This window comes from Haliotis rubra, unplaced genomic scaffold (assembly GCF_003918875.1).
Source record: "Haliotis rubra isolate DU_JTF1 unplaced genomic scaffold, ASM391887v1 Scf86, whole genome shotgun sequence".
Lineage (NCBI taxonomy): Eukaryota > Metazoa > Mollusca > Gastropoda > Lepetellida > Haliotidae > Haliotis > Haliotis rubra.
In genome coordinates this window covers 1,325,514-1,351,147 of record NW_025767590.1, presented here as the reverse complement: position 1 = coordinate 1,351,147, position 25,634 = coordinate 1,325,514, and the positions used below count along the sequence as shown (strand labels likewise).

General features: G+C 37.2%; 1 protein-coding gene and 2 long non-coding RNA genes across 3 annotated transcripts; 1 reads left to right on the top strand and 2 right to left on the bottom strand.

Moving 5' to 3' along the window:
• Positions 1 to 285: 285 nt before the first annotated feature.
• Positions 286 to 2,225, bottom strand: LOC124262924. Its single transcript, XR_006894727.1, has 2 exons — positions 1,121 to 2,225; positions 286 to 1,078 (listed from the first exon to the last, which is right to left on the bottom strand). It is a non-coding gene; the product is annotated as an uncharacterized LOC124262924 (long non-coding RNA).
• Positions 2,226 to 4,415: 2,190 nt separating this feature from the next.
• Positions 4,416 to 10,125, bottom strand: LOC124262892. The gene is made up of 3 exons (XR_006894716.1): positions 9,776 to 10,125; positions 7,267 to 7,317; positions 4,416 to 4,988 (listed from the first exon to the last, which is right to left on the bottom strand). It is a non-coding gene; the product is annotated as an uncharacterized LOC124262892 (long non-coding RNA).
• A 326-nt stretch (positions 10,126 to 10,451) lies between these two features.
• Positions 10,452 to 20,448, top strand: LOC124262906 (transmembrane protein 165-like). Its single transcript, XM_046697500.1, has 7 exons — positions 10,452 to 10,830; positions 17,076 to 17,310; positions 17,877 to 17,975; positions 18,484 to 18,560; positions 18,911 to 19,087; positions 19,437 to 19,542; positions 20,004 to 20,448. The coding sequence occupies exons 1-7, from the start codon at positions 10,633 to 10,635 to the stop codon at positions 20,072 to 20,074; spliced, it is 963 nt and encodes a 320-aa protein (XP_046553456.1). The 5' UTR covers positions 10,452 to 10,632; the 3' UTR covers positions 20,075 to 20,448.
• The last annotated feature ends 5,186 nt before the right edge of the window (positions 20,449 to 25,634 follow it).

Below are 25,634 nucleotides of genomic sequence, written 5' to 3'. Positions count from 1 at the left end.
AACAACAAATAATTAATGGAGTAAGGTCAAATCAAAACCACAGTCCACTTACAATTTCAAGTCTCTTCCATAGTTTATGATACCTGCAAAATTCAAGGCCTTTTTCAAGTCTCCTGATCGAACAGCAAGTCTTGTTAATATTTTTGTTGAGATGCAGATATCACAAAGCACTTGTAATGCTAAGATGATCGTTAGGCCCATGTTTTAACAGTGAATTATTATCAAGTTATCACCCCACTCACTATGTGAAATATATTTCCTCATACTAACAGAAAAAGACACATCCACAGTTGTCACATGAGTTTATTTAAGTACTGTAAAAGCCATGTACAAGTAAAAAATTCAAACACAACAAAGTTTAGATGACTGAACACAGATTTGTGATAAAGCTGTCAATACGACAAGGCACTAATGTTACGTGCTTCATGGCCAGCCATTATCTTTGTCTAAACAGCTCCACAATAAACACCTAACAAACACAATTTGATTCAGTGAGATCGGATTAAAAGGTTGGTTTTTAAAAAATACATTTCAGCATCTCAGCTTAGTAGTAGGAAACTAAAAGTAACAGTTGCAGGCACTGGTGAAATCAATTATCACGAAATAAACAAATCTGGAATTATAGCCTACAAGTAGCAGATCCTGGACACTAAGGGGCACATTCTGGAAGGAAACTGCAGTGTATCTTATGAAACTATTGAAAACCTGATGCTTTTCTCACATCTCAACCATAGTTCTCATTATATGTAGACAGCTAACAAGACAAACTGTCAGAGAAAAGTCTGACTGAGTTTGGTTTTACGCCGCTTTTAGCAATATTCCAGCAACATCACGACGGGGCACACAAGAAACGGGCTTCACACATTGTACCCATGTGGGGATTCGAACCCAGGTCTTCGGCGTTGTCAGTGGAAAGTGAATATTGATGACTGAAAACTCAAGACATCAACTTATTCATGCTACAGAAATTGACTAGTTTCAGCTCAACTACCGGTACTTGCCTACAGTATAAAACAAGTGTCTAAAGACACACACTACCTGCATTGTTATAATACAGAACTGTCCACAGACACACACACTACCTGCATTGTTATAATACAGAACTGCCCACCACACACACGCACTACCTATCTTTGGAACAAAATAAAGGCCAAAAATGCGAAAAACATGCCAAGGCCAGACCAATTTTATTTCTTGTTTTACGGATCCGCCGGTCGTGTTTTTTCAAGAATAAGAAAATAATAATAATTAATTTTCCCCGCTCAAAAAATAGAATCCTAATGTTTTTATTGGCCAAAAATGTAAACTTACAAGAGAATTTGATTGTTTTTTACCCATATACACTTCATAAATTTCCAAAAGAAAATACTTTTAATGTGTATTTACATTTTGCCCCTCATGCCTTTTGGTTTCTGAGGACAAAAATTCGTACAACAAGAAATAAAAATAGGTCTGGCCTAATGTAGATATTCTTATACACTTCTCAACATTTACTATGAACAATGCCTTTGACTAAACTATGACTAGTTTAATTAAGGATTGACTGTTTGTTTTTGGTTCATTGAGTTATGAATAAAAAAAACAATGTGCAGACTTTTGTAAGAATCCATGACAAAAAAATACAGTCAATCCTCATATATGTCTAATTAAACTGGATGATGAAACAAATATGATATCTACGATTTTATCAAAAACAATTATACAAATTAAAGCAGACAGATTGAGATTGATGAACATTCCTGGCAAAGGAATACATACTGTATTTTAAAAAAAGAACACATGTCATTTGTGTTACCTTGATGAGTGAAAAAAAAAAAGAAGCCTGCAGATATGTAGTTTCATTCAGAAAGTGAAATCCCTCAACTCTCTGACAATCTGTTGTGAAATCCACATTCATTGGCATGGCCTAATGTTTTACATTCTTTGGGAAATGAATGCAATAATATGTGACCAGTTCAGCCAATCAGAATGCAGGAATTAAAATGAAAGCACAAAAGGTTCCTAGTGAATGTTGAGTGTTATAATGTAAACAATCTGAATACAGTTAAGTTGCAACTAGTTTTTCTACAATTCAGTAATATTCCTGATCTGGCAAAGCAATTTTGTTCGTTATAAAGAATCATTGAAAGCTACCATGCAAGTCTAGATTATGTGGCAAGTCTAGATTTCCACAGTTTCAGGAAAATGAAGAAAGTCTCAGGGTTCCTTTTCAGTATATATATATATATATTTTTTATATTGTGAACTGTTTTTTTCCTGCAAAATATGTTCATTTCAGAGACTAGTTGTTAGTCTATTAGAAAATATATGGGCAGGGCAAAATGATGCCAAGGATCATGTTCCAAGATTATTACACGTATATAGTGATGTGTAAGCTTGGTGTGTCAAGCCGGTTGTACTGACGCCAGTGTGATGGTGCAGGCATACCAACATACAATGCTGCATTATAAGATGGACAACTCTGATCTGAGCTGACCAGTCCTTGTTGTAATCCCTTCATGCCTAGCCCCAGACAGGGAAACAACATATTTGACCATCCTTTGATACAACCTGGTCTGGGCACCAACATTCCACTCTCCGCCATGACTAGACCCCAGGCTGTCAGGTACAGCAACGTGCAGTAAACATGGACAAAGAACTGTGACTATGTGTCCCAGTCCACCCAGATGTAAATGGGTACCTCGTAAGGATGGGAAAGCCACAATAACTCGGTGTGCCTAGTGGCTGCAAGAGTTGTATGTTCCCCAAGGAGTTGTGATTGACAATACGATGGGCCATTGAGATTGACATCCAGTGAACGAGGGAAAAACAAAGCGCCTTTGAGCAGCTGAGCTGAGCTGCATATCGGTGCTATACAAATGTTATGTATGTATGTATGTGTATGTATGTATGTATGTATGTATGTATGTATGTATGTATGTATGTATGTATGTATGTATGTATGTATGTATGTATAACACAGGGATTACAAACAACACCCATTTGTATTGAAAGTGCATGCGACACCAATTTGAACCATATTCATTGTAAAAACATGATCAATACTCAAGTAACATGATACATCAGGGTTGGATTGGATTTTCGCCATCTAATATCACACATAGCACCAAAAGCTATAATAAGCACATGAACAAAGACATGCATAAAACATACTGACACAGATGTGTTCTGCCCTGATGAAGGCAAGAAACTGTCTACCTCACAACTTCTGTACTAATAAGTATTTGCACTAGGGATGTCATGATACATAAGTTTCATGAATCAATATGTATCACGATACCCATGTCATGATTCCATACGTATCACAATACCTATTTTCGTGGCATTACTGCGTAAATTTAGTTACATTTTGATAATTAATATATCATATTTTATAATTGTCCATGAAAAGATCACCATTTTTTATTCTCAGAGATTCTAAGTTCTAATTTCCCATCTTTGTGCATGAAAAATAATCATATATAACTCTCATAACATCAAAAAACATGATACAATTGCAAGATGGAAACGATACATAAACATATTTAAACCGATACTTTCAAAACTAAATATTGATACAGTTTTGAATGTATCGATAATTGTATCATCTTAGAAAAGGTATTGATGCATCAACGTATTGTGGCATCCCTAATTTGCGCGGACCACATTTGAACAGCAGAAATATGTGTAAACAAATGTTAATGAAGTATACTAAGAAAGGTGAAAGATGTCTGCTGGCATGAATGTGCTGTGTTCACTGTGTTCCCCCAATTATGGACTGATTGTCCTTTCACAACATGTTCAAATAAATCTACTTCACCAAAGCAAAATGATTCAGGCGGGAATTGTAGACTAAACGTGAAATCACCAGAATACAGTAACAAGATGGGAATAAACTATACGCCTCTTACATCTGTGTCTATTTGCATTCTTGCCTACAAAAATTAGTAAGACACAAAAACCAAAACAATCCAACCAAAATATGACTTATACAACAGAACTACAGACTGAGTATTTTTGGTTGTAACCATGGATAACAGTATCATAAGGTGAAGCTGATACTGTGCTTATAGACTAAAGGTTTGGTTACCGTGGCCAGTGTGAACCAAATCAATGAAAGGCTCTTTCTAACATACAACCATGGTGTTTTATGTAGGCACAAAGAGACTATCACAACCCATAAAAACAACATACTGGGGGAGTAACATCTACCATTTTCATCAGCCATCTTCAAGTTGTGTGATTAATGTAACCTTAGACTGAAACAAGACTGGCAAGGGGCCTTTGTACAAAAGGATTGTGTCATTTTCTAATGGCCATCTGACATAAAACAGATGAACCTGGTTCAGATTCTTCATCTCAATCTTATCCAATGTGTGGCATGCATGGATCCAGAGGGGGGGGGGTGGGTGCGGGGTGCACCCCAAGAGTGTTCCAAATGTACTACATGTTTTATGCCCAGGGTTCCGAGGATTGGGGTGCACCCCCCCCAAACGGAAATCCTGTATCCGCCCCTGTGTGGAAGCATGCTCTCCTTTCACATTGGAGTGAGTGAGTTTAGTTTTACGCCGCTTTTAGCAATATTCCAGCAATATCACGCGGGGGACACCATAAATGGGCTTCACACATTGCACCCATGTGGGGAATCGAACCTGGGTCTTCGGCGTGATGAGCGAACGCTTTAACCACAAGGCTACCCCACCGCCCTTTCACATTGGAACTAGGTAAAGATGATAGTAGGACTTGATGAATCTTGTAAATGAATTGGGTGCAGTTTCTCCATCTCAATCTTATCCAATGTGTGGAGGCACTCTCCTTTCTGGAATTAAATAGAGATGACAGTAGGACTTGATGAAATCTTGTAAACAGATTGGGTTCGGGCTCTCCATCTTAATCTCATCCAATATGTGGAGGTTGAGCCACTGTCCCATCTCCTTTCATGATGATACGCACATTCGGTCTGGTCGGACATCTTGGTTCACCCGGGAGTTTTCAGGTAGTACTTGAATCTGCAACGGAAGGATTTCTTGAAGAACACCTATGCGTAAATGCTTCTAGTTATCTGAGGTTCAACACAAACACAAACTGATGACTTAATATAAAAAAGAAGCAAGGACCAAATTCAAGACAACTGACTGACTGACTGAGTTTGGTTTTACGCCGCTTTTAGCAATATTCCAGCAACCACGGCAGGGGACACCAGAAATGGGCTTCACACATTGTGCCCATGTGGGGATTCGAACCCGGGTCTTCGGCGTGACGAGCCAACGCTTTAACCATTAGGCTACCCCACCGCCCCTTCAAGACAACTGAAATTTAGACATCAAAGTTCAGCACAGTACTGGTTGCCGAACAGTTTTCGCCAATACATCAGTATCACACGCACGCAGTTCCGGTCAATTACAATTCCGGTATTTTTTTCCACGGTATTTGACAACAATAAAGGACAGCAAAAGAAACTTCTTGACAGTAAGTAACATAAGAGAAAAATTAAAGATAAAGTTACCTATAAATTTGTTTTTTAACTTAGTCAAGGCAGCATTTTTCTTTTTTATGTTTCTCATCGCCCGAACAACCCTTCTAATTTTATTGCCGACCTCCCCCCAAAAACCTCCCACTCGAATCTAAAATGTACCGCCTCGTCATATAAAATGTTTAGCTTTTAATCAGACGCTGCCACAAGTCCAACGAGCATGAGAAATTGTAATAAGAATTACAATAAATGAGAATCAAGAATATTATTCATATAATTTTGTCTTTATTAAGTGTCCAATTATTCGAGGTTACTCTATGATATAAATAGATATTATTTCACAAATGACATGAGAAATTCTGAAATGACGATAAGTGTTACAATTAGTTGTGAGAAAACACCTATTTGTACTGCCATGATTCCCTTCCGGCGCATTATATAAAACATGATTGGGGGCAGTGTAGGGGCTGGACACATTGGTGAACAGCTAATTAAGTATCATAATTAATTCTGTTTCATTAATTTAACAGACGGCAGGGTAATTTTGTAAATACCGCTAAAATATGGCGATAACTGTTCGGCAGCCACTATTTGACTGTATTTTGTCTTCAACATAGTATTGAAAGGTTATTCATCAATGGCAAATTGGAATATTTACTAAAGACCCTCAGATATTCTGCCAAAGACAACACTCGGCATCATATAACCTGTCCTTTACATGATGCAAATATCATTTCATAATTCATATCATACCAGAATCTTATCTAAGATTCTAAACTAATCCCCTGGAAGGCAATTTGGCAATTACTAGGGGTGGGTATTGCCGAGAATTTTCATATTGCGATGCGAAAGCATATATTGCGATATGTATTGCAATATATTGCAAGAATTCTTTTTAACAAAAAACTACTTATAATAGAGTTGATGCTTGATTTATAAAGCAAAAACACAACAAAATCACTATGCTTGATTAAGCTTTAATAAAAACTTTTAATCATGACAAAATATAAATGTAAATAATGTTTGGCACAAATGAAACAAAGAAAGGAACAATTTAAAAAACGGAAATATCCGAAGATTTCCGAGTGTTCAGAAGTTTTCCAAATGCATGTCAAAATACCAGTTTTCGATCAGCGTATCGCAATACGTATCATTTTCATGCCTGAACGGGTAAACCGGTTATATTGCCCAGCCTAAGCAATTACTTTCTAAAATTCAGAGATATCAAATTGTATTTTAACATTACATTCAATGCAATTAAATAGAACTAAGCAACAAAGTCCAAATTCCACAGTTGAACATGATACCACTCTCAGTAAAACTGATTTGTTTCATCCCCTCAATGCTGAACAATAAGCAAGGAAACAACAAGTATCCTCTTTTATTATCCATATGGTGAAACATCACCAGTGTCATAAATATCATAAGTGCACATATTACTGTTGCCTAGCAACCATTGTTTCTGTGTTTCATCGTCTGTGACGTCATTAAACAATTGAACGTGACGTCAATGAACTGGGCAGTCACACTTGCTTACCATGTTTTACTGAACAAATGTACATGAATAAAATGGATAATAAAGAAAATATTACACTTGCAAGTGTGCCACACGCTCGGGCAATACAAAATTTCGCACTCGTTTCGTATAAGTCGTATGACACACTTGCTCATGTAATAATCTCTATTTAATATTTTTTAGAATGAGGAGGCCTGGAATTGAACCTCCATTGTTTTGCTCTCCAGGCAGACACTCTATCCACTATGCTACAGAGGCAGTACTTTCAACATGACCCACACAGGAGAATAATACATACAGATAAATTAGGGTAATCCCTCCGTATAGCATCTTCAGCTTCCTTCCATGGCTGGAAAATAATGTTTACACTTAGTTTGTACACTTTTACAATTATCAATAAATACTGAACAAAAGAACTTATGCATCATGAAATATTGGCATATATAGTACATTGTATTGTACAGTTCTAAACAAACTCAAACTGAAAAAGTATCCCTAAAATATGCATGATCCCAATGTTTTAATTCAGCAAACAATACAATCATAAGATTTTACAAACTTGTCAAATTCATTGCAAAATACTGTATTGCCTAGTTCCATTTGTAAAAGACCCGTGAAGATCCGGTGAAGAAAAGGTCTTCAGCAACTCATGCTTGCCACAAAAGGCGACTATGCTTGTCGTAAGAGGCGACCAACGGGATCGGGTGGTCAGGCTCACTGAATTGGTTGACACATGTCATCAGTTCCCAAATTTGCGCAGATCGATGCTCATGCTGTTGATCATTGGATTGTCTGGTCCAGACTCAATTATTTACAGACTGCCGCCATATAGCTGGAATATTGCTGAGTGCGGCGTAAAACTAAACTCACTCACTTCCCATTTGTAAAAAGATGTAATTTTTATCTGCAATATCATTTAAAGTTCTTATTTTACTAACCTTGAGAGATAAAGGGTAAATTCATTTATTTCACACAAAAATATCAAGTGTTTCCTACAAAAATACCGTTGATCACATCGTATCGGTGAAACTAATTGCCGCTCACCACATGCGGGGATTTTGTATGGGTTTTCGACGATGAGCCATACTTTTTGCTCTGCACTGCGAGGGAGTGTTGTGATCATGTGGCTTCCTATTTATATATTGCCTGTCACCAGCAGACGACTGGATCTTACTGAATTTTCGCTTGCTTTTTTTTTGTTACAAAAGCAATTGATTTTGCATCTGAAGTGGTACTAACGATTTCGGGTAAATATTATTGATGTTTGTTTGCTTTATATACAAGCGAGTCTGGTACTTCCGCGAGTCCGGTAATTCAGCGCGTCTGGTAATTCTGTGCAGCTGCAATAGCGTACTTCCGTATCGAAGGTAAACATCGTCTGCTACCACATGTACGCTTGAAATTGGGACATTTCTACAAGGGACTGGCTTTTAATCACGAAAGGTAAGTAAATAACATTAATTGACAGATAAATTGAGAGTTTCATGAAAATTCGTCTTCTTCAGACTTTTAAACCTTTTTCTTCATTATTCATAATTGGATTTAATATGAAACACTCTTCCTTACTCTGATGAAGTGATTTTTAAAAATAATCTGGCCCTAATACGCTTCCATACTTCGGATCTCCAGCTGGATGTTATGCGCATCAGTTGCTGCGCAGAATTACCAGACAGAAAGCTATGTCGTCAGAACGCCGGTAAGGTCAACTCTATGGCATAATGCAAGTTTAGAATATTATAGTCGTCAATAAAATTTATATTTCTAGGTAGGAAGGCGTTTCCTATTCTCGCGGTACTTACGGATATCGGCTGAAAAAATAACACAAACAATTCTTATCGTATTCGTGCTTGTTGTTTTTAAATGAAGGGCCTTCTCCTCTAACATCTACATCTATCAGCTGCCAGATCCATCAGGTGAATTACCACTCGTGAGCCCGGTGATAAACAATGCCATCATCCACTGACGAAACGAGGCTTCTCCCATTCTCGCGGCATTACCAGGAATTGAAGTTATTGAGTGTATGTAAGAGCAATCCTGCCGGAAAGGGCGGGAAAAAGTAATATGTCCAAGTTGGTATAAACTCCCCAATATTCGTGACACTGCAAGATTATGATCACTCACAGACTTGGGCCACTTCCTAGTTACCAGTCGGTGATGTAAACAACCGCTAAGTGTCGCGTATCGGCGGTTTCGGCAGAAAACGTGTTTACCGCGAGAATAGGAAACACGCGAGAATAGGAGACGGACCTATAAATATGATGCATACCAGCATGGTTAGTCATGTAAACCACAAACAATAAGAGAGGTTAGTTGCCGTGTTGCGATTGATGTGCTGTGGTGCGCAGAATTACCGGACGACATTTTATAACTTAACTTCCGGATTTCAATTGTCAATAAAACTTCTCACGATAGTGACCTGGCATCCACCCTGCCGATGCAACTGCTTGTGCACTCCGATCACGCACATACTCCCCCGATACAGCGCGAGCAATGCAATCGTCGAAATCTCCAGAATGTCAATTCAGCTTATTAATACATTATGAAATATTTTTACTCTCTCTCTCTCATAAAAAGTCATATGTTATTGTTACACCATGTACACATTCTATGAGTTTCATTATACTTGTAAGGGCCTTTGTCTACACGGAAAGCCCATCGACAACATGGATACTGGCACAACCTCACATATTAAAACCATAGTCCTTTCTCAGAGGCATGAGTCCCATTACGAGCGCCGAATAAGGGGCTAGTCTAACCGACTGTCCGCCATGACTGAATGTGTAGAGCACGAGTCTAATCATAGGTACCTTCCCAACAAGTTCAGGCCACGACTGTCGAGACATGTTAAGCATTTAGCTGGCTACAGCGTCTGTTCCTAGGTTTCTGTTATCGCATCATACGAATCTTCTTTGTACCTCCCGCTTAGTTTGACATCTCGTTATCAGTTGCCTGACAGGGACTCTGGGAGTTTGTGTTTCACGGGGTTTTCAGTATAAAACTAAGTTAAAAAATGTCAAGTATCTGCAGAAAATGATAGAGTAGGAAGTTGAATTATTTCAATTTGACATAGACTGAAATTTCCTTTGAGTATGATTGTTTTCAAAACACAAATGCAGTATTTGTTCGTGCTGTCAAAATAAATAAAAAATAGTTGTTCCCGTGCGGCGGTGATGACAGTAGAACTATTCATCTGTTGTTTTCGTGAGGGGTGTATTAACGAAATTAGTGACTGTTTATGAATGTATTTGTATACAAATTTGATTAACATATGTAGAATATCCATAGTGTAAGCTTATTTTATTTTGATATCTGAAATATATTTGTTTTGGTCACAACATGAACATGACATATTTCACGAGGTGCATATTTAGAGTAACACCGATGAATATAGGTGGCGTATCAAGCTCCACTCAGGGCGTACAACCTTCGTTTACACTGATAAATGGGAAACGAAATATCACTGTGTGGAGTTTGGTTGGCCTATAAATAAAGGGACATTACTCAATCCACTCATCACCATGACATGTCACCGGTTTGACTGAGGCAATATTGTTGAAAAGACTGATTTGACTTGGTGTTCCACGTTGAGTGTTTGTGAACGACTTTGCTGGACTGTTTATTTCTTTGATCGTTTAACTCAAAATTTGGTCTCAGTGCCAGGAAAATGTCCACGAAGTCATCAAGAATTGGTCGCCTTGTTTGTACTTTCCTTTTTGTATTTCAACTGTGTTTGTTAGTGGATTGTTATTCTCATTCTGTAAACGTCGTGGAAAATGTTGACCATTTACCTGGAAGAAGATTACTAGATGATCCTAAAGGGTCGGAAACAAAAGACAAGAACAAAGATAAAGAAAAGAAAAAGGTAAGAAGGGCCACTTTTTATTACTGAAGCTTGTTCTATCAACATGTATTTGAATGAATAGCATCTGCAGAGGGTAAACGGCTTTCAGAAAGAAGGGGTGGACATAATGCTCAAGTCGCAAAGTGACTTGGCTGAGTACATGGTTTACATGTATCATTTGTATGGTGTCCTAAAAAAGTGTGTGTGCTGCATCAAATCAAGATGATTTTGATCCACCAGTGATCACAAACAATAAGAGCCACCTGCATCTGACACTTCATTATAAGTATCATGCAGGATTTGAAATTAAAATGAGTCTGTGTACCATAGACAAGTACATTTGAAGAAGAACAAGTGACATTTTCTCGTGGACTAGCATGTAACTGAAGGAAAACTGATTTGTATGGATAGTCAACTTCTTTATTGCAATGAGTGCAACGTTTCGGTGTAGGTACCCTCTGCAGATGCCATACAAATCAGTTTTCCTTCATCTTCACAACTTCTAAAATGCCTCTCAAAGAAATTAGCATGTAACTGATCGTTTTTTAGGACTGGTGAAAATAACAATACATTTCTGACCTTGTCATGTCTATCCTTGCTTGTCTTTATTATCTTGTGTATCTTTTGGACAGCCACATGGTCCAGTGGATAGTGTATTTGTTTGGTGAGCATATCTTTGATGGTTTGATGTAATCATACCAAAAGATGTTCAAAGATGGTACTTGTTGTTACCCTCTTATGAGGCTTGTAGCTACTCTTACTATAATGTTCTTAAGTAACAGGGGCTGTGGGGTAGCCTAGTGGTTAAAGCGTCCGCTCATCACACCGAAGACCCGGGTTCGATTCCCAACATGGGTACAATGTGTGAAGGCCATTTGTGGTGTCCCCCGCCGTGATGTTGCTAAAACGATGTAAAACTAAACTCACCCACTCATTATGTAACATGTAAAGGGTGTTCTCTCTGATTGCTGAAAGAATACATGAACACATGATGGACTGAAAATGATGACAAACAATATGTTCAGGCAAGTAGAATCGGCAAAAAGATTTTCACACACAATATTAATCATTCACAAAAGCTAGTCAGTTTTTCTCATCCGTCTCGTATCATGAGCATATGGCATACAATTATACAGTTATCATGGTTGTTATTGAACCAGCAGAAAGCATTGTTAAAGTGAGTGAAAATAATACAGAGAGATTTACACGAAGACAAATGCATTGTCAACATTTCAAGATTGTCATGATTACAAGGACATTTGATCATGGAGAATTTACTCTTCAAGGGGAGCCGATTTCATACTGTGTGTATGAAGTGTATGTGTTCTGGCTTTATCAGATTATGACCACAGTTAGTCGCTTTAAACTATGCTTAAAGTTAGTCTCTGTTATTATGAAGGGAGAAAAGTTGTGACAGCCATCATGGCCGTAAAGCTTAAAACATCAGCATGCTATGTTCCTATGTATGGCATTACTGAATACCAGATGTTGCAGTTCATTTCAACATAGTCAATATAATGCTTATTATTTGCAAATGTTTTGCTAATTGGTTAACCTGAAGTCATATTTTCGACTTGTATACCATGACATATATACATTTCCACTCACTGTTATGTTTCAATAAAAATTAAGGTTCAGCATGTTCTGTGAACTTCAGTCTGGGCATTACAAGAGCATTTTATTTGTGAGTTTAATACGTTTTTACCAGGGCTATGGTAAAACAATTTCCAATCTTTTGTTGTGATGCAAGGCAACAAGTGCCAGCATTTCCATCGGTCACACATGACATCCCAGAATATCTCCCACAGAAAACCTGTAGAATTTTAATATGTATGGCCTTTGTTGATGTATTTACCTTCTGAAATCACAAGAGACTCAGATATCTAAAACAGTATTCTTTCAAGACCTCCTGAAATACAGCCTCTTCAAACAATATTTGGAAAAAGTGCATGTGAACAAACTCAAACAGCTTTCAAAATTCAGACTAGTCTGCTTGCCTGAGAGTATTGAATTTCATCGATAACAGATATTTATCTAATGATGGTAGTCCTCGTTGACTAGTAGCCTTTGAGGACAGTAGTTCTCAATGCTTTAATTGTGCTACAAGCTGGAACTGCATTAACCTGACAAGACATGTAAATGTGTACATTTTCGCCTGGTTCAATCAGGACCTGCTACAAACTGTTCAGGACTAGTGAAGTAAAGTTTGTATTTGTCCAAAGACAAGAAGTCATCAACCAGAAGAATTTTGAAGACTGCATATATCATGATATAGAGAAATCCAAACCCCTCATTAGCTGTTTGATCATTTAGTATTGTAGTTTACATTCAACACAGTTGCTTGACATCTCATGCTATAAGGTACAGGTTTGAGTTATGAAACTATTATGCTTTTCTATAACTCTGAAAGATTTTTATTTATCATTTACTGGAATTATGACTAAATGATTCATGATGATGCAATAACTCAATAACCAAAATAAAAAGGATGTTTGATTATATGGTCACATGTGATGTATTTGTTACCATTCTTGTACAGTGCATGATTTCTCAACAGCAGAACTTGCTTGCCATGAACAAGTGTAACGTATATATTCTCCCATGACATTGTCTGGCTTCACTCTGGCTTCAGCATACTTGGAGAAATATCCTGTAAAAAGAAATCATGTTTTATGGCATCATATACCTATAACTGGAGTTCAGCCATATACTTGAGATCACATCTAGTGTGGAGTTAGGCTACTAGCTTTAGGAAGGTCACAGTGCTGACACCGTTACTGTGTTTACATAATGTTATGCAACAGTTGTAATGTTTATGAGAGGATAAGGAGATCTCAGATATGATTATCAGTGGTTATCATTTCACTGTTAATGAGATTTTATCCATGGTGTATACCTCCAGGTAAGCCCTTACATTGAACTGGTGTGGTAAACCAGTTTATTACACTTACTAGTCTTTTAAGTTGGCAGGCTTTTACTGGGTAGTGTATTATACCCTATAGGCATACACATCGACAAATATTAGTTAGCCTGTGTTCTTTTGGAACACTTAAACATGCTGTTCAGATCATATGTGAAAATGGAGATTTTGTGATACATTTCAGCAACAATCTTATTCTGATAAAACATTCACTCAAAGTTCAGGGTGTCATTGGCTGATTTTCTTCAATCTGAAAGTGGAATCCAGATCTATAACAGACCGTTTCTGAGCAATATGCAAGGACATGTCATCCATAAACTTTTAGGAAATCAAGTGAAGGTGGCACAGTACACCAACCTAGGACTCCTGTATTCTTGTCTGGGCACACAATATGTAGTGCTTTTGGTCCTCTGGAGACAGATTCTCAAACTGAGATGATCTTGTACTTTTTACTCAACTCTTGTGTGTAATGTTATAATTTATCAATTTGTTTTGCAATGTACTCTGACAATTCTTTTTATTCATCTGGTTGAAACAACAACTAGACTAACATGATCATGATGATGCAGGTCATTGTGTAGTTCTGGTTTCTGTGAAATAACTATGACTTGGGAAGGAAACATCTTGTCCTTCAAGAGATTCAGTATGGACTAGAATCTATGCTTGCTCTGTAGCAGTTTTAAATTGATTTTATTCATAAGATAAATACTGGTAGTATGTGAATTTGCCAAAATCATATGCAGAATGATGTAGTAATCAGAAATCGTTGAAGCACATGTCATTATTGTAAATTTGTAGGTTTGTTATGGAAAAATATCAATTATGTTAGCAAAACATTATCTTTCTCTGATGAATAATGCATGAATATATATTTAAAAAAACATCCCACACAGTTTGTCATGGTTACTGATCATCTCCTGCAAGATCTACTATGATAATAACAGGGCTTGCACAGGTTTGAAAAGGCCTTGAATAACCACTGACTCAAACACCTTGAATTACACCTAAACAACAGATATGTTTTTTTATTAATATATGAAATACAAACATGCTTGAGAGAGTCTGAATGTTTGCAATAATAGTGCTTGATAATAAGTAATTTAAACTTTGTGGCTAGTTGTGCACACCTTATTTGCATGATAATTACTTAATTACAAGTGTTCTACTGATTAGGTGTGATTCTAATTAGGGATGAGTTTCTTCCCTTTATCATGTTTACGTCTCATCACACTTTTCACTTGCCTTGAAATGCCCCACACTAATTGCCCGATTCTACAGATGCATTGTCCCATTGTGCCCTCAGATCATCACGCATAAAGACATTGGATTAGAGTGTAAGATCTGATTTTTATGTGATTAACTAATGGAGAGAAAAAACTAAGTTTGTGTACTAACAGGCCAAAAAACTGAAATAGACCTAGTCAAATTTGCAAACTTTGCTTACATTTACTATGTGAGCTATGAACTGTATGTTGAGATGAAAAGTTTCTTGTACCTGCATTTCTTTGGCACATTCTGACTGCTTCTACTTCTAGTGTGTACATCACACTGAAACATTGTGCAGACTTCACAGTCCAGACATTTCTGTCCCTTCAGTCTTAATTTGTATAAGTGTCAATGACCAAGATATCAGATAAAGTTTATGTTCAGTCCTACTCACTTAAGTATGAGTGTCTATCCTCAGCGAGGAATTTTGCCGAGTGAGGCACTGAACATCAAACAGTACACTTTGCAGAATGAGACAGGTTTAAAGCAATCTGAAAATGGGCTGAAGCCTATGTTCTCTCAATTTTTGGCAAAGCAAGGCACCTGTGTTTGTAAAAGACAACTAACAGGATCAGGTGGTCAGGCTTGCTGCCTTGGTTGACACATGTCATTGTGTCCCAACTGCATAGATCGATGCTCATGCTGTTGATCACTGGATTGTGTGGTCCAGATGCAATGATTTACAGACCGCCGCCATATAGCTGGAATATTGCTGAGTGAGGCATTAAACGATGAACCAAAAAGATATTGTGCTGCGATGAACCCTGCCTGATGTTGTTAGACCTTGTATCAATGGACTTTCAGTATCATATACAGCAGGTGCAGCAAGCAGGTACAGGTGGTTAATGTTTGTAGCTTACAGCTTGAGTAAATGTACTAAAAACATCTGCTACATCTACCTGTCATATTGACAATGTTGCTACAGAACGTTATTGAAGTATCAATAATCAAATAAACACTCCGTTAACTGTTATTTTATTAAGCTTATGGCCCCAACAACAGTCAAGTTGCCCTGGCAACCTATTTAGCCACAAGAGGATGAATATTTATTGACAATCACATCAGAATTAACATGCGTTTAGATGCTGTCGTAATCTGTAGTGTGATCAATGGTGATGGTAGATGATTATTACAGGGTTCTAAAATCTTTGTATTAGAGTGCCACTTCCATTGTTAAAATCAAATGGCATTACGATAAGTGACTCCTATATGAGGCCGTTGATAAACTTTCATTTGCTCAACTAAACTTGATAAATACTTGGGAACTGATGCTATGTATACAGCACCATTGATTCATGAAAATATGGGGATTCACTTCCAGGAATGGCATCACCATCTCAATCTCTGTTTTTCATGCCCATGCTTGTAATTTTATTAGATGGCCATCTTTGGTGTTTTTTGTTGTAAATGGATCCAAGGTATGTACCATACAAGAATGGAATCATGAAACCATGGATACTGCAGAAAGTGACTGTTTATCATTAAAACTTAAAATGATTCTGTCTGCAGATGTCTATATAACATTAAAACTCTCTGATTCTGTCTGCAGACGTCTATATAACATTAAAACCTCTGATTCTGTCTGCAGACGTCTATGTAACATTTAAACCTCTGATTCTGTCTGCAGACGTCTATATAACATTAAGCCCTCTGATTCTGTCTGCAGAGGTCTATATAACATTAAAAGCTCTGATTCTGTCTGTAGACGTCTATATAACATTAAAAGCTCTGATTCTGTCTGCAGAGGTCTATATAACATTAAAACCTCTGATTCTGTTTGCAGACGTCTATATAACATTAAAACCTCTGATTCTGTCTGCAGATGTCTATATAACATTAAAACCTCTGATTCTGTTTGCAGACGTCTATATAACATTAAAACCTCTGATTCTGTCTGCAGACGTCTATATAACATTAAAAGATTCTGTCTATATAACATTAAAAGCTCTAATTCTGTCTGCAGAAGTCTATATAACATTAAAACCTCTGATTCTGTCTGCAGACGTCTATATAACATTAAAAGCTCTGATTCTGTCTGCAGACGTCTATATAACATTAAAACCTCTGATTCTGTCTGCAGACATCTGAGGAAGAAGAGTGGTGGTCAGACGAACATGGCATCCTTCATCACCTACGGAAGAGGAAAGGTGACCTTGGCTTCATCCATGGTTTTGTCGCCTCTTTGTCTGTCATTATTGTGTCGGAGCTGGGAGACAAGACTTTCTTCATTGCTGCCATTATGGCAATGCGACACTCACGTCTCACCGTCTTGACTGGAGCTCTTGGTGCTCTCATCTTTATGACCATCCTCTCAGGTAGGTCTTTGTCATGACATGTTACTTTGGGCTTCTTTGTGTCCACTATAGTGTTCATGTCTAGAACACAGTCTAATATAAAGCAACTGAATGTCAAAATGTGTTGTTCAAATGTTATGAATATCGTTTTCAAGGTGCCGTGTCTGATCTTTGTGACAAGGGAAACCTAAAGTAACTATATGTTGTGTTGACTTATTAAAAAAATGTCAAACTTTATCAAATAACTGTTCAAGTGACAATTTTAGCAAACAGAGGTCTCTTAGGCATGTTACAGATGTTATTATCAACACCAATGGGCTTGCAAAATGCTGAATAGGCAAGTTTTGCGTGTGAAATCCTGTCCTAACTTAAATTTCCATCTTTTCAATCACTGTTAGCTCTTCAACTAAGGTCAAGGTTGGACCTGGTTGGGGTCTTGTCCACAGAGCCCTGACTTTACAGACTGTTAGTATCCTCTAGTCATATTCTTGGTTTACATAGAGTCTAGGGTATTGGCTTCACATGACTAGCGCGGAGCACCTGGATCTTCCTGGTGGAGTAACTTCAGTGTTATTCTGTTGTAACAGGTTTGGTCGGGTATGCCACAACTGTGATTCCACGGGCCTATACTTACTACGTATCCTCTCTGCTGTTTGCCGTGTTTGGTATCAAGATGTTGAAGGAAGGTAAGTGAAAGATAAGATCACTTTATAAATGCATTGTTTTAGAGTAATGGCTGTCTGTCCCTGCTCATATTCAAGGGGAACAACTCTAGGGTTATTATACCACTTGTCTGCAAACACAAGTCTATGGTGTACGACAGTTTTCACTTCCTTCTTTCACTTTTCATACAAATTACTATGTCAAGGCCTAGCCTCACCATATAGAATGGTCTTCCTTTTGTTCAAATCATTGAAAACTGACGCCAGTGTTCATGGTTTTCATCCCCCACGTGGGTACAATGTGTGAAGCCCATTTCTGGTGTCCCCCGCCGTGATATTGCTGGAAGATTGCTAAAAGCAGCGTAAAACCATACTCAGTCAGTCAGTCAGTCAGTCATGGTTTTCATCAAAGTAGTAAATGCCGCAAGACCTGTATGATTTTGGATTTCTTCTCAGCTGTCTCAAGAAGAGACACTGTAAGTGAAATAATGTTAAAAGTATTGTTAAACTCATCTCACAATCCTGGTTGTAGGGTGGGCCATGTCGCCAGACGAGGGCCAAGAGGAGTATGAAGAAGTGCAGGCAGATCTCAAGAAGCGTGAGGATGAGGTACAGGAAGACTTATCTTGAATAGTGGGGGTCTGATCCAGTGTCTTGTCTGTTGTGATGTATACCCTGGAACCACTCACTGTCAGGCCTTTTTTATTTCTAACTTTGCATAGAATTCTCTTGGTTTGGATCCTGAAATCAACAACCAATGAAAATGTCTCTGCTCGGTGTCAGTTCAGCATATATTACATGTTAGAAATGATAGTTTTGTCCCTCAGAATATGAAATCAAATCAGAAGATTTCTGAATTTTCCTAACACTTGAAAAAATGTTCAGAAGTTTATTGTACAGCATGTCAGTTAACTATTCAACACGTGTAGAGAAATATATCACTCTGGTTGTATGTGCAGCTCCAGAAACAGAACATGCCAACCACCGACATCGAGACTGGTATTATCCGCACCCCAGGGCGCCGCTTGCTGTCGGGACTCATCTCCACAGTGTTACTTCAAAGTTTTACCTTGACATTTCTAGCTGAATGGGGAGACCGATCTCAGATTGCAACAATAGTTTTAGCAGCAAGGGAGGTAAGTGTTGCAACTGTCAGTTTATAATCATCTCCATGGTTACTGAGACAGCTCAGACTTGATGACTTGATTGATTGCACTTTGTTGTATCACTATCAGCATAATGGCAACTCGTACTGAGTGGTATGTTGCTCATAATCTTAATCACTGGTTTGTCTGGTCCTTACTCAGTTATTTAAAGGCCATCATTATTATGTTGGAATATTGCTCACTGTGGCATGAAACAGTGGCAGCAGAAATTACCATTTTGATCATGTGTTTGTTTAAATCTGTTCAGTGTCATACTTTTTTTATGTGAACAATTGTTTATTTTTTATTTTAATTGATTGTACAACAATGTGTGTTTCAGGAAATCTGGGGGGTGTTGCTGGGAGGGTTCCTGGGTCATGCTATCTGCACAGGGCTGGCTGTGATAGGAGGGAGGATGATTGCTCAGAGGATATCAGTTAGAACAGGTGTGTGTCTTCAAGTGTCCTTCAACCTTGGTATGACTGAGAAAGATTGGTTTTTGATTGTTCATTTGTGATTTATGTCCTAACAAATTCCTCATGAAATGTAGATAAAAATTGCAAGACAAAATTATTTTGTTATAAAAAATGAAAATGTATTGTAGCTTTTCTACATATTTAAGTTATCTTTTAAAACTCAGTGCCTATGAAGCTGAAAGTAGCTTGGATGGATCCTTCAATACTCTGTCTTAACATCCTGACAAAATATTTCAAGTGTTTGTCCTGATTGACATTTCATATTCACATGCTCAGTATACCTATTCTTCTGATTTTATCAATGAGGTAAACTTCAATCAGTTTCAGACTTAAGGTTTCCCCAAAATTAAAGATGACATTTTTACAAGATTTATTTTAACAGATTTCAATATGTTTCAGAATGTTTACATCGTTTTTTGTATCTATTTCAGTTACTTTGATTGGTGGTGTAGTGTTCATCTTGTTTGCATTCTCGGCGCTGTTTTTCGGTCCTGACGACTGAGGCTTCACATCGAAGACATCACAACTCTGCCCAGTAATATATTATCACTTAGCATCATGTTATGTCACAACTGGCCCCGCTGCCATCTTATAAAGTGCTCACAAGACAGTGGAACATATGTAGGTGTTTGCTTGCAGAACAAGTAGGGAATTACGCAATTTAATTTCTCCTAGGGAATTGAATAAGAACTCATATTTACCGATATATATTTCTAGTTTGCAATCAGGGTGGAACAGGACCTAGTTTCCCAAAGCAGTCTTAACACGAAGATGAACGATAATTCCATCCTGTAACACAGACTTGCTGTCATCTTAGGGTGAAGGTCGCTTGGTGGAATCAGGTAATGCGAAAGCTATTTAAATAATAATTGGCAACCAAGAGAAGAAATCAGTTGTTTTGAGCTAGACTCTAGTTTATAAGAGGAAAAGCAATGATCTGTGAATGTGATGTACAGGACTACTGGTAGTAATGACTTGATTGTTGAGTAGTGTTTTGAAATTCCTACCACGATCATCCTTGTTAGCTTGTTTGCTGTGCTACGTGTTTGTAGTTGTGGCAACTGATACCACTCAAAATCATTAAAATATACAGAATACATGTCTATACATTGCCCAGATAGGTGCAGGCTTTGTTCTAGACTATTGACTAAATATCCCACTGATATTTTTCAGGTATACAGATACAAAAAGATATTCTTTCAAAAATTAAAATCATGACAGTGATGTCATGCCATTTGTCACCAGCTAAATCCCTGTCTATGTGTTCAAAGATTCATCATAGGGAATTGTCAGCCATTATTATTTTGTAAGAATATTTTGATCAAGAGCCAAGTAATTAGAGTTCCATGTTACTAATCATGATAGTGTGATGTATGAACGTGTCTTGATAAGTATTTTATTCAGCATCAACAACTGACTATGGTGTTTATGAAAAAATCAAACATGACATAACAGGTTGTGAAGTAGGGGCAGATTGTAAAACAGTTCCAAAGAAACAAACTTGTTAAGGGATTCTCTCTGTAACATGACCATATTATGTTATATTTGCAGTGTTAGTATTTATTCAGAAATACATCTCCACATCTGCTATATCATCTTATTGTGTGAGTGATATCACTATCTTGATATTATCTGCAAAAACTCACAAAGTGTGTCTGCTGGTCTGTGTTGAAGATAGGTAGTATCAGGGCTCCAGATACGGGTTGTATCAGCGTATGTACGGATATAAAATAAGCACGATACGGTAGGAAATAATTTAGAAAATGTAGCAGATACACACCACAGCAATGGTGTACGGTCTTAGAATCCTTATCAGACATATTTATCTGAAAATGTATTGTTTTATTGATTATTGCAATGTTGTGGTGCATATATGAAACTAAACACAAGATTTCTGATACTCCATTAAATCCCATTCAGTACTCTAACTGTACTCTTAAGGTTTTCCAGTACTCCTGTATTGAAAAAATAAGGAGTACGTACTCCTGATGTTGAAAAATTATCTGGAGCCCTGGAGTATGGTTTTTGTTTCTATCTCACCTGTCTCCCTTTTTGCCAACAGCGTATGTTTCTCAAAACAAGTTAAACACACCTTCAACTGGAGGCTGTGGGTTTCAATACACCAGTCGTGATTGATTAACGTAATTTATATGAAAACTGTTATGTGTATTTCTTTGAGTAGCAAACATTTTGCAAACATGTAACTATTGACTGATGTGTCAATATGGTGTTAGGAAGATGTTATTTTTTCATGTTACCATGGTTACAATGTAGGTACCACTAACTAATGGGTTCTTTAAACCATAATGGTTCATTAAATTTTTTATGTGTAATTTGCTGATGGTGGCATTAGAATGGGTTGTACAAAGCCTTCATTATATGATACTTTTAAATGCAAAAGTTCAGTTAATATCCTTTTAAACTAGGGTATTTCCCAATACGTTTTCCACAATTCTGTTTTAAGAAACAAGCATTTTTACTTTCCTTGACACCTGCAAAGTGACGTGAATAACAGCACTTGTTGGTTCAAAATATTGCTGAATACAACACTTCTGATGTTCACATTTGATGTACATGTTTTGGAGTTTTCAATGCAAAATATCAGCACAATTATGCATTATATCAGGCATGTTTGCTTTAGCAACCCCACGCTAATGGTACCCCCAATCCTTCATTAGTCTACGGCCTGGTAATGGAGGGAGGGAGTCATTAGGTTTGATACAACAAATTTATTTGATTGAGGTCCAGTAATTTTAATATATTTTGACACAACTCAGACCTGACTTTTTGCATGAATTTATGCTCTAAAAGTGAATAATGAATATTTTTTGTAATTACATTTTAAGATGCATAAATTACTTTTGTCCAGTTACTATTGTTACTATCAACATTGGGACCATGTTTCACAGGCCATCAGACATTCTTGACTAAAAAACACATGTTAGTATTGTTACTGTTTTAACACTGATCTGTATACCATAATTTGTATGTGTAAATAACAAAGTTTGAAAGATCCATTCCGTACATGACATAAATATATTATTGCATCTGTCTGTTGCTTAGCAACAGTAAATAATATCATGCATTATATACCTTCTCTCTGCTGTGTAGCCTGTTGAATAATTTCCAGAATATGTAAACTGTTGTCTTAGCTGAGCTGGTTTACATCCAACTGTTTGCAACAAAGATTATATCATCTTTATATTTTGTCATTCCAATCAAGCCAAAAATAACTTGACCAGGGCCCTCTGCCAAAGAGCAATCTTAGGGCCAACAGGTCCTAACTTAACATAAACTCACAGTAGTGGGAATGCTGAAAGTGGAAAGGGCCCTGATTACTGATCAATGCCTTATGAATTTGCGTTCTACAGTGTTGATTTCATCCATCTAGTCCGACCCAAAAACAGTCTGAAATTAATACATGACAGGGTCTGTATATTCTATCTTATGTCACATGGTGAATCAGCCCCACTATCAAGGATATTAAGTAGGTTCTGATATGTTTTTCATCATGGTACCTTTCACTTTTTGTCTCAATCATGTATAATTTTGTTGCCATGGAAACTTCAGCTTTATTTAACATCTCAGTTTCTACTGTGCTTGATGTGTTCCTTGTTGAGAATAATTCCAGAATTCAGCTCAGTGGTGTTCCATGCATTGACTATACCTATATTTACTAAAGAATTCAATGGAAGTACAAGTGTAAATGTAAACAGAGTTTGGGGAGGGGGGAGAGACAAATCAAGAGGTGGATTTAAGACAAAGGTTGGGGGTTGGGGTCAGGAGGTCAGCAATATCTATCACAGCTACAGGGGAGTGATGAAAAAATTTACAGATTTATTTTCTTACTTTTTTATTTTATTTTCAATAAAAAATATCATAAATTTGAACCACATAAAGGGATTAATCATTCATTGGGGATGTTATTCCTGAAAAATATGGATGGTGGTGGTGGTGGGGCAGATGATAAAATGTGACATAAATTCTCTGAATTGTAGACTCAGCCACGTAGATGTTGCAATAAAAGTTTAAATAGCACTGTTTAATTACACATGCTTAAAAAAATCAGACCTCTGTGTTTATTTGTGTGTTTTTAGAGGTTTGTTATCATGATCATGTGTATAAAATAGTTTATCAATTAGCTGTACGTTAAATCGTTCAAAACTTAACTTTGATGTTGCAAATTGTTTCCAGGTTAATACCAGCAGTTTATGAGTGTTACTCAGTATCTATGGTAACAAGGAGGAAGTTCAGAAATATGTATGGGGAAACAATACTGAGGAAATATTAACTAGACTAATGTTTGTTTCAAGTTGAGTAAGCGTAACATTTTGAGTGTTCTTTAAAGTGACTTGTGCTTGATTCCCTTCTTGCATTTAGTGTCATGTGATCCAGCTGAAGTCTAAGATTCAGCATTTATAGGTTAGGCAAGTCGTTGACATTGTTTTACATATACCAGAGGCAGATGACATTGTGACCTGCACAGGGGTGTCTGAAAACAGGGGCACCCATGCATTCCCTCGGGATCCTACAGTGTCAACTCTTGTCTTCTGAACATAATAGTTGTTAAGTTTATTTGACTTATTTTAAATCCAACCAGAACTACAGTGATCTGTAAATGCATGGTCAGAGGGGTTTGAAACAGTATCAACAATGGGAGTTTTATCTGTGTCCAGTTCTTACAAAGTGCCACTGGATTTGGTAATGTGATGCCATTTTATGGCATGATGACTTTTAAGGAAACTAGGTGCACAGGAAGTAGCATATCACTGAGAGAATGCACACCATATTCCAGTACAAATTACAGGTCTAGCTTATATATTTTATGTTAATCTGTATATAAGACGATAGATTTGTTTTGTCTTTTGTGAATGTTGATATTTGAGGCTCAGATGAATTGTGTATATACTCCATTTTTAAATAAACATTGTCATAAATGTGGTATTATTTGAATGCTCATGTCTTAGTGTAACCTTTCGAACTCATTCAGGTCAGATTTATCACTGTTACCTCTCTGCACAAAAGTCTTACAGCACTTCTATTTATCCATCCTGATGAACTATCTAATCGACAGTCAGCAACAAGGTTTCTGAAGTTTTAAAGCATCTGCATCAACATATCTGATATCTGAAACTTAAAATAAACAGTTCTGAATTTAAACAAGCGTAATAATGTACCAAAATGGGTACACTGAAGGACTGTGCTTTTTGTTTTGTGAAGAGGGAAATTTCTGAAATGCTGTGTTATAAGAATGATGCTGAATTTGTATAGAGAGCTGACATCTGAATGGGTCAAGAGCCACAGATCCTGTATTTAGAATGTGGCATCAAGCTCAAATAATCTGAATGTAGTGAGATTGACTGTTTCCTGTGTCTTGCTTTCATCTACTTAAGTTTGTCTCCTTCTGGCTATCATGTTTCTGAGGTTAGACTGTTGCTGGTTCTTTGGTTTGATCTGCTGAAGGTTTACGAGGGTCTCACTGACAGTTGTTGTTAATTAACAGAGACCATATATCAGTATATGGTTTCTGTTATTAATCTGAAGAATTTATCCAGATCAAACTTTCTTGTAAAGAAAATATACACTAATCATTGAAATGGTTGAGATGATAACTGATCCTTTATTCATTTTGGTCAATTAACCTATAAAATCATAAAAATATAATCCTGAAACAATTTTGAAACAATATTTCTTCTCCAAATTCCTGTCTAAAATCACACTCGTACCCTATGCACAATTAGTTGTTCGAAGTTTGGTTGAGCTGCTTCAAATAATGTGTTTGTGATAGGCCTTCAGGTAAGTTCAAGAACTCATCAAGCCTTGTTGGTCAGAGCAAGAAATCCATTTTCCTTGGGACCACAATGCACAGTGTAGAGTTGCCTCCCTTTAGGCATGCCAGACCCCTGTGCATCAAAACAGTATCAATGTGGTAGAGTCTGGGAACTATGCTAACATAAGTAATTATAGGCTTGGCATTCATGTCAGCTGTTCTTGTGTGTGCCGAACATCAGTCTAGGTCGGACTCAAACAGGACAGGGTGTTTGGGAACATCACAAGCAACG